At 43.4% G+C, this 13,312-nt stretch overlaps 1 protein-coding gene across 8 annotated transcripts in view; it reads left to right on the top strand.

The window, feature by feature from the left end:
* Positions 1 to 13,312, top strand: part of LOC146856160 (hyaluronidase-like) — a 331,244-nt gene that overhangs the window by 183,159 nt on the left and 134,773 nt on the right. For 3 of the 8 annotated variants that reach the window (XM_085654210.1, XM_085654209.1, XM_085654211.1), the window contains one exon: positions 8,077 to 8,100. The exons of 3 other annotated variants lie outside the window; for them this stretch is intronic. In XM_085654210.1, coding sequence (XP_085510336.1) covers positions 8,077 to 8,100 — 24 coding nt within the window. Of the gene's footprint in view, positions 1 to 8,076; positions 8,137 to 13,312 lie in introns of all 8 variants that reach the window. 2 more of the 8 variants (XM_085654208.1, XM_085654207.1) reach the window with 1 other exon arrangement.

Genomic DNA, 13,312 nt, shown 5'->3' on the forward strand with positions numbered 1-13,312 from the left:
GGGCCTCACTCGTGTGGGAGGCACAAGTACCCGCAACAGGCAGGGGCCCAAAACGTATTGAAGCCACATAAAATTGCCTATCATAAAACATCCTGGTTTTGCAAGGGGGGTCACCTAGGTTTTTAACCCCGTGCTCGGCGGCCATCTAGGAAAACCTACCAAACCCACACATTCCTGAAAACTAGACACCCGGGGGATTCCAGGGAGGTATGGCTTGCGTGGATTCCCCAACGTTTCCTTACCCAGAATCCCCTGCAAACCTAAATTTTAGTAGAAAAAACACCTTTTTCACACATTTTTGTGTGGGAAAGTTGTGGCATCACCGAGCTGACACAAATCTCCTACCAGCCAGCGTTCCCCCGGGTCTCCCTGCAACAGGCAGGGGCCCAAAATGTATTGAAGCGACATCAAAATTGCCTATCACCAAACAACCTGGTTTTGCAAGGGGGGTCACCTGGGTTTTTGGCTCCGTGCAGTCTTGCCTGTCGCAGGGACTTGGGCCTCCCACACGAGTGAGGCACCATTTTTATTGGGAGATCCGGGGAAATGCTGGGTGGTAGGAAATTTGTGTCACCCCGGGGATGCCACAATTTTCCACACAAAAATGTGTGAAAAAAGTGATTTTTTCAGCTATAATTGAGGTTTGCAAGGGATTCTGGGAAAGGAAACATTGGGGGATCCACGCAAGCCATACCTCCCTGGAATCCCCTGGATGTCTAGTTTTCAGAAATGTGTGGGTTTGGTAGGTTTCCCAAAATGGCCTCCGAGCACGGGGCAAAAAACCCAGGTGACCCCCCTTGCAAAACCAGGTTGTTTGGTGATAGGCAATTTTGATGTCACCTCAATACGTTTTGGGCCCTTGCCTATCGCGGGTACTTGGGCCTCCCACACAAGTGAGGCACCGTTTTTATCGGGAGACCCGGGGGAATGCTGGGTGGTAGGAAATTTGTTTCAGCCCGGTGATGCCACAACTTTCCCACACAAAAATGTGAGAAAAAAGTGATTTTTTCAGTTTAAATTGAGGTTTGCAGGGGATTCTGGGTAAGGAAATGTTGGGGGATCCACGCAAGCCATACCTCCCTGAAAGCCCCCGGGTGTCTAGTTTTCAGAAATGTGTGGGTTTGGTAGGTTTTCCTAGATTGTTGCCGAGCACGGGGCTAAAAACCCAGGTGACCCCCCCTTGCAAAACCAGGTTGTTTTGTGATAGGCAATTTTGATGTTGTCTCACTACGTTTTGTGCCCTTGCCTGTTGCGGGTAGTTGGGCCTCCCACACGTGTGAGGCACCGTTTTTATTGGGAGACTCGGGGGAATGCTGGGTGGTAGGAAATTTGTGTCAGCCCGGGGATGCCACAACTTTCCCACACAAAAATGTGTAAAAAAGAGATTTTTTCAGCTAAAATTGAGGTTTGCAGGGGATTCAGGGTAAGGAAACGTTGGGGGATCCATGCAAGCCATGCCTCACTGGAATCCCCCGTGTGTCTAGTTTTCAGAAATGTGTGGGTTTGGTAGGTTTCCCTAGGTGGCCGCCGAGCACCGGGCCAAAAACCCAGGTGACCCCCCTTGCAAATCCAGGTTGTTTTGTGATAGGCAAATTTGATGTTGTCTCACAACGTTTTGGGCCCTTGCATGTCGCGGGTACTTGGGCCTCCCACACGAATGAGGCACTATTTTTATCGGGAGACCGGGGGGAATGCTGGGTGGTAGGAAATATGTGTGAACCCGGTGATGCCACAACTTTCCCACACACAAATGTGTGAAAAAAGTGATTTTTTCAGGTAATATTGAGGTTTGCAGGGGATTCTGGGTAAGGAAACGTTGGGGGATCCACGCAAGCCAAACCTTCTTGAAAGCCCCTGGGTGTCTACTTTTCAGAAATGTGTGGGTTTGGTAGGTTTCCCAAGGTGTCCGCCGAGCACCGGGCCAAAAACCCAGGGTACCCCCCTTGCAAAACCAGGTTGTTCTGAGATAGGCAATTTTGATGTCGCCTCACTACGTTTTGGGCCCTTGCCTGTCGCGGGTACTTGGGCCTCCCACATGAGTGAGACACCGTTTTTATCAGGAGACCTGGGGAAACGCTGGGTGGTAGGAAATTTGTGTCAGCCCGGTGATGCCACAACTTTCCCACACAAAAATGTGTGAAAAAAGTGCTTTTATCAGCAAAAATATAGGTTTGCAGGGGATTCTGGGTAAGGAAACGTTGGGGGATCCATGCAAGCCATACCTCCCTGGAATCCCCTGGGTGTCTAGTTTTCAGAAATGTGTGGGTTTGGTAGGTTTCCCAAGGTGCCGTCAGAGCTATGGTTCAAAAACTACAGCTAGGCACTTTGCCAAAAAAGGGTCATTTTTCACTAAAAATTGAGGTGTGTCCACGTTGCGTTTTGCGCCGTTTCCTGTCGCGGGCATTAGGCCGACCCACACAAGTGAGGTACCATTTTTCTCGGAAGACTGTGGGCAACGCGAGGTGGGTGGAAATTTGTGGATCCACGCAAATTCCAGAACTTTCACCCACACAAATGTGGGAAAAATTTGTTTTTTTTGACAATTGTTTAGGTTTGCAAAGGATTCTGGGTAACAGAACCTGGTGGGAGGCCGTCAAGTCACACCATCCTGGATTCCCCTAGGTGTCTAGTTTTCAAAAATGTATAGGTTTGCTAGGTTTCCCTAGGTGCCGGCAGAGCTATGGTTCAAAAACTACACCTAGGCACTTTGCCAAAATATTGTCATTTTTCACTGCGAAATTGAGGTGTGTCCATGTTGCGTTTTGCGCCGTTTCCGGTCGCGAGCACTAGGCCGACCCACACAAGTAAGGTACCATTTTTCTCAGAAGACTTTGGGGAACGCGGGGTGGGTGGAAATTTGAGGATCCACACAGATTCCAGAACTTTCCACCACAGAAATGTGGGGAAAATGTGTTTTTTGTGACAATTTTTTAGGTTTGCAAGGGATTCTGGGTAACAGAACCTGGTGGGAGGCAGTCAAGTCACCCCATCCTAGATTCCCCTGGTTGTCTAGTTTTCAAAAATGTATAGGTTTGCTAGGCTTCCCTAGGTTCCGGCAGAGCTATGGTTCAAAAACTACAGCTAGGCATTTTGCCAAAAAAGGGTCATTTTTCACTGCGAAATTGAGGTGTGTCCACGTTGCGTTATGTGCCGTTTCCTGTCGCGGGCATTAGGTAGACCCACACAAGTGAGGTACCATTTTTCTCGGAAGACTGTGGGCAACGCGGTGTGGGTGGAAATTTGTGGATCCACGCAAATTCCAGAACTTTCCACCACACAAATGTGGGAAACATTTGTATTTTTTGACAATTGTTTAGGTTTGCAAAGGATTCTGGGTAACAGAACCTGATGTGAGGCAGTCAGGTCACACCATCCTGGATTCCCCTGGGTGTCTAGTTTTCAAAAATGTATAGTTTTGCTAGGTTTCCCTAGGTGCCGGCAGAGCTATGGTTCAAAAACCAAACCTAGGCACTTTGCTAAAAAATGGTAATTTTTCACTTCGAAATTGAGGTGTGTCCACGTTACCTTTTGCGCCGTTTCCTGTCGCGGGCACTAAGCCGACCCACACAAGTGAGGTACCATTTTTCTTGGAAGACTTGGGGGAACGTGGGGTGGGTGGAAATTTGTGGATCCACGCAGATTCCAGAACTTTCCACCACAGAAATGTGGGGAAAGTGTGTTTTTTGTGACAATTTTTTAGGTTTGTAAGGGATTCTGGGTAACAAAACCTGGTGGGAGGCAGTCAAGTCACCCCATCCTAGATTCCCCTGGTTGTCTAGTTTTCAAAAATGTATAGGTTTGCTAGGCTTCCCTAGGTGCCGGCAGAGCTATGGTTAAAAAACTACAGCTGGGCACTTTGCAAAAATAGGGTAATTTGTCATTGTGAAAATGTGGTGTGTTCACGTTGGGTTTTGAGCCATTTCCTGTTGTGGACACTATACCTACCCACACAAGTGAGGTACCATTTTTATCGGGAGACTTAGGGTAATTCAGATCTGTAAAGCAACTGTTATTACCTATTGACTTTCGAAGCATTTTTGCCTTCCAAATGAAAGACATTGTGTAAAAAAGAAGTCATTTTGAAAAATGACCGATAAGTCTCAAGCTAGTATGAGTATTCCCAATTTCGAAAATGTGCAAATATCTACTGTTTCTAAACTGTATAATGTGTTCCCATTTCAGAAATACATATGTGTCTTTCATACCGATTTTTCCATGTATACATTTTCCCACAATAATTGCTATATACCCGGTACATAATAAAAAGCCATTGCAAATTGCTGCTCAGTTTTTGACTCTAGGTTTGTCGGGTTCTTGGTGAACCTACAAGTCCTATATATCCCCACAACCAGAAAGGTCCAGCGGATGTAACAGATTATTGCTTTCAAAGAGCTGTCATAATTAGAAGAAGTTACAGGTGGAAACGTTGACACAAAAGGCTTTTTTTTGCAGCTAAATTTCAATTTTTCCTATATTTAACTGTTAGTTTCTATAAAGAAACCTTGAAGGATCTAAACAAATGACCCCTTGCTGAATTCAGAATTTTGTCTACTTTTCTAAAATGTATAGCTTTCCAGGATCCATTATTGCTTTCATACCCATTTCTACCATTAACTGGAAGGAGGTTGAAAGCACAAAAAATAGCAGAAATAGGCTATGTCCCAGAAAAATGCCAACACTGTGTAAAAAATGTTGGTTTTCTGACAAAAGTCTGTCATTCCCTAAAAGCTGGGAAAATGGTGATTTCAGCTTCACAACCCCTTTTTTGATACCATTTGCAGGGAAAAACCCAGATGCTTTCATTTGCAGCCCTTTTTCCCATTTTTCCCCCAAAAAACGAAATTTAGTTGTATTTTGGCTAACTTCTGGGACCCCTCCAGGGGAATCCACAAACCCTGGGTACCTTTAGAATCTCCATGATGTTGGGAAGAAAAGGACGCAAATTTGGCGTGGATACCTTATGTGGGCAAAAAGTTACAGGGGTCTAAGCGCGCACTACCCCAAATAGCCCAAAAAAGGCTTAGCACAGGGGGGGGAAAAGGCCTTGCAGTGAAGGGGTTAAAAATCTTGTATCAACCCAGAGATGAAAAGTAAGTTGAGCGTGTGCCCTTACATATGCCAGTGTCAGGGAATGCAATATCCTTGGACCACAAGGCACACACAAGAGTAAGACAGAGATAACGTGTGAATGGCAGCAACATGTCAATTGAACATCACAAGTTAATTTGACTCTAACCATTTTCCACTGCAGTGATAACTAATGTCTCACTCACCTATTCCAAGGTCTGTTACTGTGTGACACACACACCCCAGACCTGCATTGTGTGTTCTGATATATGTGTACATGATAACACCATATGCCAAACGTGTGCCTGTGCTTGATATATACAACAGAAAGTCAGCAATGTGTAACAGTGTGCACATGCAGAGATTGTGCGTGCTGCTACAGTGTGTTTAGCTACCGACCCTCTGCCATATTCCAAAGTGATTGTAGTACCAAATAGTGTGCCATGACTGAGTGTGTGTCCAGCACTTCATGATGTTGGTTTGTGTCTAACATATGTGGATTACTGTATAGTGTACATGATGTCCTGTGACCGTCAACCGAGGGGCATGTCCACACGGTGCAGCACAGATACTCTCCCTATGTACAACTATGTTTGCAAGCACATTGCAATAAATGTAAGATATATACCATAACACCTTCAAATTTTGCTCTTGCCTTGTGCTGGTGCTGGTGTGGCTACCTAAGCCCAACACAGGCACCCTGGCACCATTGTGCCAGGGTGCCTGTGTTGAAGCTAGGCTGCACCAGTGCAGAGTGAAAGAATAGGAATGCACCGTGTAGGATGAATCCTGTGGATTTCAGCCCTTTAACTTTGACATGGGACAGTGCAGCAAGGTGATTTACTGCAATGATTATGCTAACTCCCCATGAATTTGGCCCTATGAACACTGCAAATTCCCACATCAGAAAATATGAAATGTCAGGTAAGAAAAGTTGAGCAAGGGACGTGAGACCAAGGTGTGTTTTCCTGCATTTCACAATTCCTTACAGTGTATCCCAGACAGTATGCCACTTCCCATGCATCGACCCATTTGCTTGTCGCATTACCCCTAATGCGATGGTCATAAGCCAGGAATGTGCGCCAATGTGTTGAAAAAGCATTGTGCCTAATACGTTGTGCGTTAATCATGCATTGACAATTTCTGTACCAATGCATCAAAAAAACAATACATTTGTGAAGATCGTCGGGATACACCCAGGAAAGGACTCATTGGGTATGGGAGGCTGCAAACTAGGAAGTGTGAAGTTACTTTCACTTTCTCTTAGCCTCTGTTAGTCTGTGCTTGCTGTTGGAGGTGTTTGAAGAGGGTGTCAGTGAGAAAAATGCATTTTGGTCTTGTCAGTGTAGGTTTGGTGTATATTTTGTTTCTGTCTGTCATATATTTGGTGCAGTGTCATTGTGGTTTTGTAATAATTGTCTTTGTGTGGTTGAGAGTTTGTTTTTTGGGGATTTCTTGTTGGGGTAATTAGGTTTTATTGGGGTGTTAGTTTGGGGCAGTAGTGTTTTTGGGATGGTGTCCACAATGTCTGGGAAGGGTAGGAACTTTAGTGAGGCAGTGGTGGGCGGTTTGATATGGTTGATAGTCCATTACCTCCCAAGAATCCTTGCAGCTGGTGGCAGGGTGAGTCAGGGCTATCCTGCCAAGGAAAAGGCCTCCATGTGGACCATGCTACCTACCAAATGAAACATACATGGACAAATGCAATCTCCTGAGAAGCAGATGCCATAGACTACCTGGTGGTCGGAGAACCAGTAGGTATGTATGTCTGTTTTATCTGCCTTTTGTGATGTACCTTTATCATAATGACCAACATAACCATGGAATGTTCATCATCTGTGTTTTATGCAATATGGCAAAGTGCATGATTTATATAATGAGGAATATATAAGGAGATAATGTAAAGTAAGGTTACTTAGTGTGCCTCGGGACTCCTACATCATTGAAACATCAAACAAGCACTAGTTATGTTGCACAATTCCTATACCCTGCCACAAGTGCCAATTCAATGGTTAGTGCATTTACAGCTGAAATACCAAAATGTAGGGGCATTTCCTTACTTAACCTACAAAAATGTCCAAGGGATGTGCTATAATCTATTGTTGTTGTGGTACATCTTTCTCATTACTGTCCTGTCCCTTGCTGCTCAGCCATGAGTGATGTCACTTGGAATGTTGGTGTGTGGGACTGGAGGAGTTGGCAGTTGGAAGAGATGGGCTGAGCAGCAGGGAGGCTGCTCCTGGTGGGGCTCATATAGGATCTTAGCAGAGGCCTTTCTGGTGTCTTACTTGGACTTTGTAACTTATGGAATAAACCTTTAACCTGTTCTAAGCCACCTGTCTACGAGACATCTTTGATTATTACACGATGCAAACAAATTTCCCAAACACACAATGTTGTAGGCTAAGCTGCAGATCTCTTTGGTCAATGCTTGTATGTGTACTCCTCAATGTGTGCTGCATTGTGCTGCACATGTATACAGACTGCTATGTCTCATGAATATTTACATATGCAGAGCTGCGTGTTCTTCAGTCTACTAACAACATTTTACATACTGAGAAGCCATGCAGCCTTACAAAAACAGCTCACTACTACTCAGCACTCATTTCACCAGTACAAATACACACTTATATGTGTTGTATGACAATTTCTAAGGTATATGTCTGTCCTTTTCCATCATAAAAACACTTAGGTAATACTAGGGTCAAACATGTCAACCATGTTTCATTTTACACAGACTGAATTTATTCTGGCCAACGTTACTACAAAGATCACATCCTAGAGTCATGCTTCAGGCATGCATTGATGTGTACATCGAAACTTCTGCATCTATCCAGGTTAGACCTGCAAGCGGACTAGATGTGTTGAATAACCTGGGAATATATAGACATGTGTATAGGAGCTGCTGTTTACTTATGATATACTGGAATAGCATAGTTATTTGAGCAAAAATTAAAACATTCTGGAAAGCAATTTTTACAATGATATACCTTCATTCATGTCTCATAGGTGGATATCTTCCTTTCACCAGAGGTGAGTTCGATACATTCCAGGACCCCAATGCAACCAGTAAGTGTTATATGTACATGTATGCACCATTTTGACATCAGTGCGTGATCTTTGTGATATGTGCTGGGAGGTAACACTCAGCTACCACCAATTACCTGGCAATCTGTGAACCAGAATGCAACCTGCCCACAGATCTTTTAGTGACGATACCAGAGTAGAATTCTGATACTGTAATGTATCTGTAAGTAGGCCCACAAGACCTAAACAGCTGTACATTTCTGGATAGTGGCGCATCTCTCGTTATGTGGCTTTGGACGCATTGATCATCACGTGGCACAAAGTCTGTATGTGTTCCACAGAAAGACATGAAATGGTAAAACAAATGGCAGATTCCCAGATGGTTTGGAGTTGATGTATGTGGTAGCAGTGATTTCTGTTTTGCAAAGCAAGTGTGGACAGGCATCTTTTGTAGATGTCCAAATTTATGAATAACACTGGGGCTGATGATATGGTATTATATATTTCTTCACAGACACTGTTCCCAAACATGGACAGGGCAGGTATAATGGAATCTGATTTATACACTATATGATCATACAACACATGTAGCATCAACCGACAGTATAATGGCTTCAGACATGCTGTATGCATTTGGGCTCTCCAGATAAGACATTTCGGTTTTACAGATCATAAGGATGGACTAACATACCTGCTGTTTTACACATCATATTTAAAATAAAATAACTGTCCCTGTAGTAGTATGAAAGAAAACTACATTTTAAATTATATAAACACATGACAATGGCATCAGGGTTGTCATCACATTCTAAGCAAATTTGGATGTGGTAGTTGAAGCATCTGTTTTGGCTGAAGGAACAACATATACTAAAGTAATGTCTTTGCCCCATTACAGACAACACATGACAGGCCTACATATGTGTCTGTGCATGTGTTTGTTCTTTATTGTATTGACATATATGTTATTCAATGTGTTAGCCTAACCCCAAGGTATGTGTGTTCTAATCCATCCTCAGTGGTACTTAATCCTCCCTCAGTGTTATAATGCAAGCATCCATGCATCATATAAAAGCTCTTTTTTTATACCAGATGAGTGGTAGGACAAGCATACACACAATACTGTGATGCAATGTAGAGTTAATGATGTATGCATCCGAATGCAGGCTTAGGATGATATTTCTGCATAAGCTTCTTTCTGTATGACACCTAATGATTTTCCCAAAATGTCTGAAGCTGGACATACTTGTTATATTTCTGTTCAATTGCCTGAGCCTCAATGTTAGTAAGGTTACACAATAATGGTCTACCGGAGGTGCATGACAACTCCCTATCCATGTATTAACTATCGGACATAGAGTAAGGGATGTCAGCAAAGTGTGCAGATTTATGATACTGCACATGAGGTCTGTAAGGCCAAGCCAGAGTTCCTGGACTGTCTCCTTATCCATTTACACTTATGTGGATGATACATGATCAGCACATAAGCATGATGCCACTCTAAATCCCACATGTGGTGAAACATGCCATACTGTCCTAACTTAAACATGGGCCTCAACATGAGTGTGAATTTTAGTCCTGTATGATTTGGTATCTGTGTCATTGTCACTAATGTTACATTTCATGCACCCACACAGATGGCGTCTGTCTCAGTTTTCCAGCTCACGCAGTTGAAGTCTTTGTAGCCATTTATCCATATTTATTGCTGGTATTGGTTTGCTCGGGACATATGATTGTGTTATAATGTTAGACTATTTCTCACACACATCATGAACAGCATGCTCTAACTTTGAAATGTTTTCACCCTAGACAACATGACATCTGATGACGCAGGTATCTACGAGATGAGACGTGAGCATTTTCGACATGTGCACAATATTGCTAAGGCATATCGGAAGATGCACAAATTGTTTGAATGTTCAAATGCTGTGTGGTCCTGGGATGTTCTGAGACCAATCACAAAACATCTGCCAGTGGTCAGGACAGACCAGGGCTAAGCCACCAACCTACAACCCAGCCACCTATTCCACTGGCTAACCCTGCTGCACACAGCTGAGGCACTCACAGGACAGTATGCCTCGCAAGAGGGAATCGGTGTTCCACTACATCATTATTCATGAACTGAGGAAATTAAACCATAAACAGGACAGTATTTGGGAGGGGCAGGCCAGTCAGCACATGAGCATGACAAATCTAGATGTCTCAACTGCTGTGAACATTTTTATTTCTAATGGTTTATCTAATATATGTTGTAGTATTTTAGTTGGTAAGATGTAAGTCAGTTAGATGATATAGGTTTAGATAAGTTAGGTTTTAGATTTTTAAGATATTTTATAGGTACTTGTTTTTATATATTTGCAAGGTTTTAGTTGGGGGTGGGCGGAGTTCACGGAGTCACACTACATGGAATTCCGCGGAGTTGCATAAAAACTTTGTGGAATTCCACGGAGTTCCGCTCCGCCCTAGTCCTCATGCGCATGAATAGATAGCGTAAATGGACTACAAATCCCAGGACTTCAACAAGCCAACGTGAGTGAGCACACTGGATGCCGGAAGTTGTGGTGCAGGACAAATGTGCCACTGCACCTTGCAGCGACGCGCAGGATGAAAATGACTTCAATAGGATCACAGCTAAAAGCGTCTGAGATGCGGGCAGTATCTGCAGATCCAGGATGACACTACAAAAGAGAACTACAAATTCCGGTAAAGAGTAAGGCAAAAGAAAGATCATGGTGGAGCAGCTGGTCGGGATGGTTCAAAAGAAAGAGAGCGACATTTATTTTTATATTGTGCGCACATTAATAAAGGTGCTAGCGCGCCTCAGCAATGAGGTGTGAAGAGCTACATAAACAAGGTGTTATTGGCAGGCAGAAGACAGCTCCAATTGACCAGTAGAACTCTCTGTGGACCAAAAGAGAATGGAGACGCTGAGGATTTCTGAGACTACTACGATATTTATGGAGAACTGGGTCATTTCAATTAAACATCTCCCTACTAGTGGCCCTGCCTGCCTTTACATTGCTTACTTCCTCTATCCCAGACATCTACTCCCCTGAGCCACCCACTGCCCTTTGCTAATTCCTAGTCACAAATAATCTCCTTTTGATCACAGTCACATCTCCATTTCATAGCCCCACCTCCTCACCTTAAAGAACTTCTTGTGCAGACGGCATTGGACATTATTTACCACCCCGAACAGCTTCTCCTGTTCCAGCTTTCATTGTCAATGAGGAGGAGCATCTGTACATGCAGCAGGAGGTCCTGGACTACTAGGGTCCTTGGAATTTTGGGGTTGTGAAGCACCCTCCATTGCTCAGGGTGTTGAGACCACTCCTCCTCCACAGAGCAGCTACGCGGCTGTTGACAGGTTATGTCACTGGTCCAGACAGCGCTCATAGGCTGCAACACTAGGAAGCTGGGTGGAAATGGAAAAAGGTAAGAGCTAATAGAATATGTAAGGGACGTTTTTCTCCAAGGTGGATTTGGCTCTGTAAATTGTAATTAATGGTGGGCAGTGGGCAAAACTCATCTAAACAGCAGAATCTGAGTTTTTTGCTGGACTCCGCACTCCCAGGGGATTACAGAGTTGCAAAATTCCACAAACTCAATCTGTGGGGCAGAGTTAACCACCCATCCCTAGTTTTAGTGAGTGTGGGGATAATATTTAGTCTTTGAGAAAATACATTTTAAAAAACAACAAAAATAAAAACATAAAAATACTCAAAAAAAATATATTTGTTTAGATTGTAATGTGTAGTAAGTTTATGTATAAGTGTAGTTAATGTTTGTATTATGTGATTATGGGCCAGATATACAACCAAGGAATTTGTGACCCGCAAATTGTGTCACAATAGCGGCTCGCAATTTGCGAGTCACAAATTGGTATGTATAACAGTGTCTGCGACACTGTTAGCGATTCGCAATGGGGTCGCAAATTGCATGCCTCATGCATATGCATGAGGCACTCGTAATTTGCGACGCCATTGGGAATGGCTGGCCCTCCCAGGTATGGTGGCATGCTGGGATCAGCAGACCTCAATGTCTGGGACTGCTTTTCAATAAAGCAGTTTTTTTTAATGCAGCCCATTTTCCTTAAAGGAAAAAAGGATGCTTTGAAAAAAAGAAAAATTAAATGTTTTTGTTTCATTTTTTACGTGCCGGTAGTGGTCCCTGGGACCACTTCCTGCCCTTAAAAATTTTTTTTTAGAGCCAGTCACAAAGGGGAAGGGGTCCCCTGGGAACCCCTTCCCATTTGCGAGTGGTTTACCACCCTTCTCTGAAGGGTGGTAAACTGCGGTCGCAAAACAGTCATACATGGCATTTGGGGTCACTATTAGGAAGGCAGTGCTCCTTCTTCATAGCGAGTCGCAAAACACTATTTTGCGAGTCTCAAATTTTTGCGAGTCGCAAAATAGGGTTTGTACATGGCCAAAAGGATTTTTGCATGCGCAAACGGGTCTAAGACCCGTTTGCGCATGCAAATATCCATCGTACATCTGGCCCTATGTGTATTAAGGGGGAGAGGGGTTGATTTTAAACATGTTATTTGTGTCAAATGTATAGCATAGCTAAAGTTAAGTTTAGGTAGGTTAAGTTAGTGGTAAGATACGTTAGTGAGGGATAGGTAGGTTAAGTTAGTTTATGCTTCCTTTGGATAGTGTAAGATCGTTTCAGTTAGTGAGTATTACATTTTTATATATAAAAATGTGTTCTACTTTCACGACTGCATATACATTTCATGTGTAAGAATTGTCATAATCGCTTAGGTTGAGTTGAGTACATGATGTACGAATTTCCTGCAGTGTTTGTAGATATGTGTAACATTGTGTGACACCTAAAGATAACAATCAGTCTATGTTGCACTTGAGTCACTTAAGGAATCTTCAACATTCTTTGGGCACTGTGAGTGGTCCTCTTTGTGTGAATTGATGCACAGCAAAACAAAGATAGTCACCTACTGTAAAACTATATGTATAAGTTATACTACATGGATAGGAGGAATGCATCTGTCACCCCAGACACACATTGCTGCCCGGCACTTAGGCACTCACTCTTGCACCATTGTACTAGTAGGTCATTCTTGTTTGCTGGTTTGTAGCCATGTAAGTGTCACCCACCTTCCCAGAAATGTCAATTAAAGTGTGGGACTTCCTGAACGTGAATTTGTGCAACTACTTGCTAAGTTAGAAACACATTAGTCTGATGTTTCCTCTTGACATAG

This window comes from Triturus cristatus, chromosome 4_1 (assembly GCF_964204655.1).
Source record: "Triturus cristatus chromosome 4_1, aTriCri1.1, whole genome shotgun sequence".
Classification (NCBI taxonomy): Eukaryota; Metazoa; Chordata; class Amphibia; order Caudata; family Salamandridae; genus Triturus; species Triturus cristatus.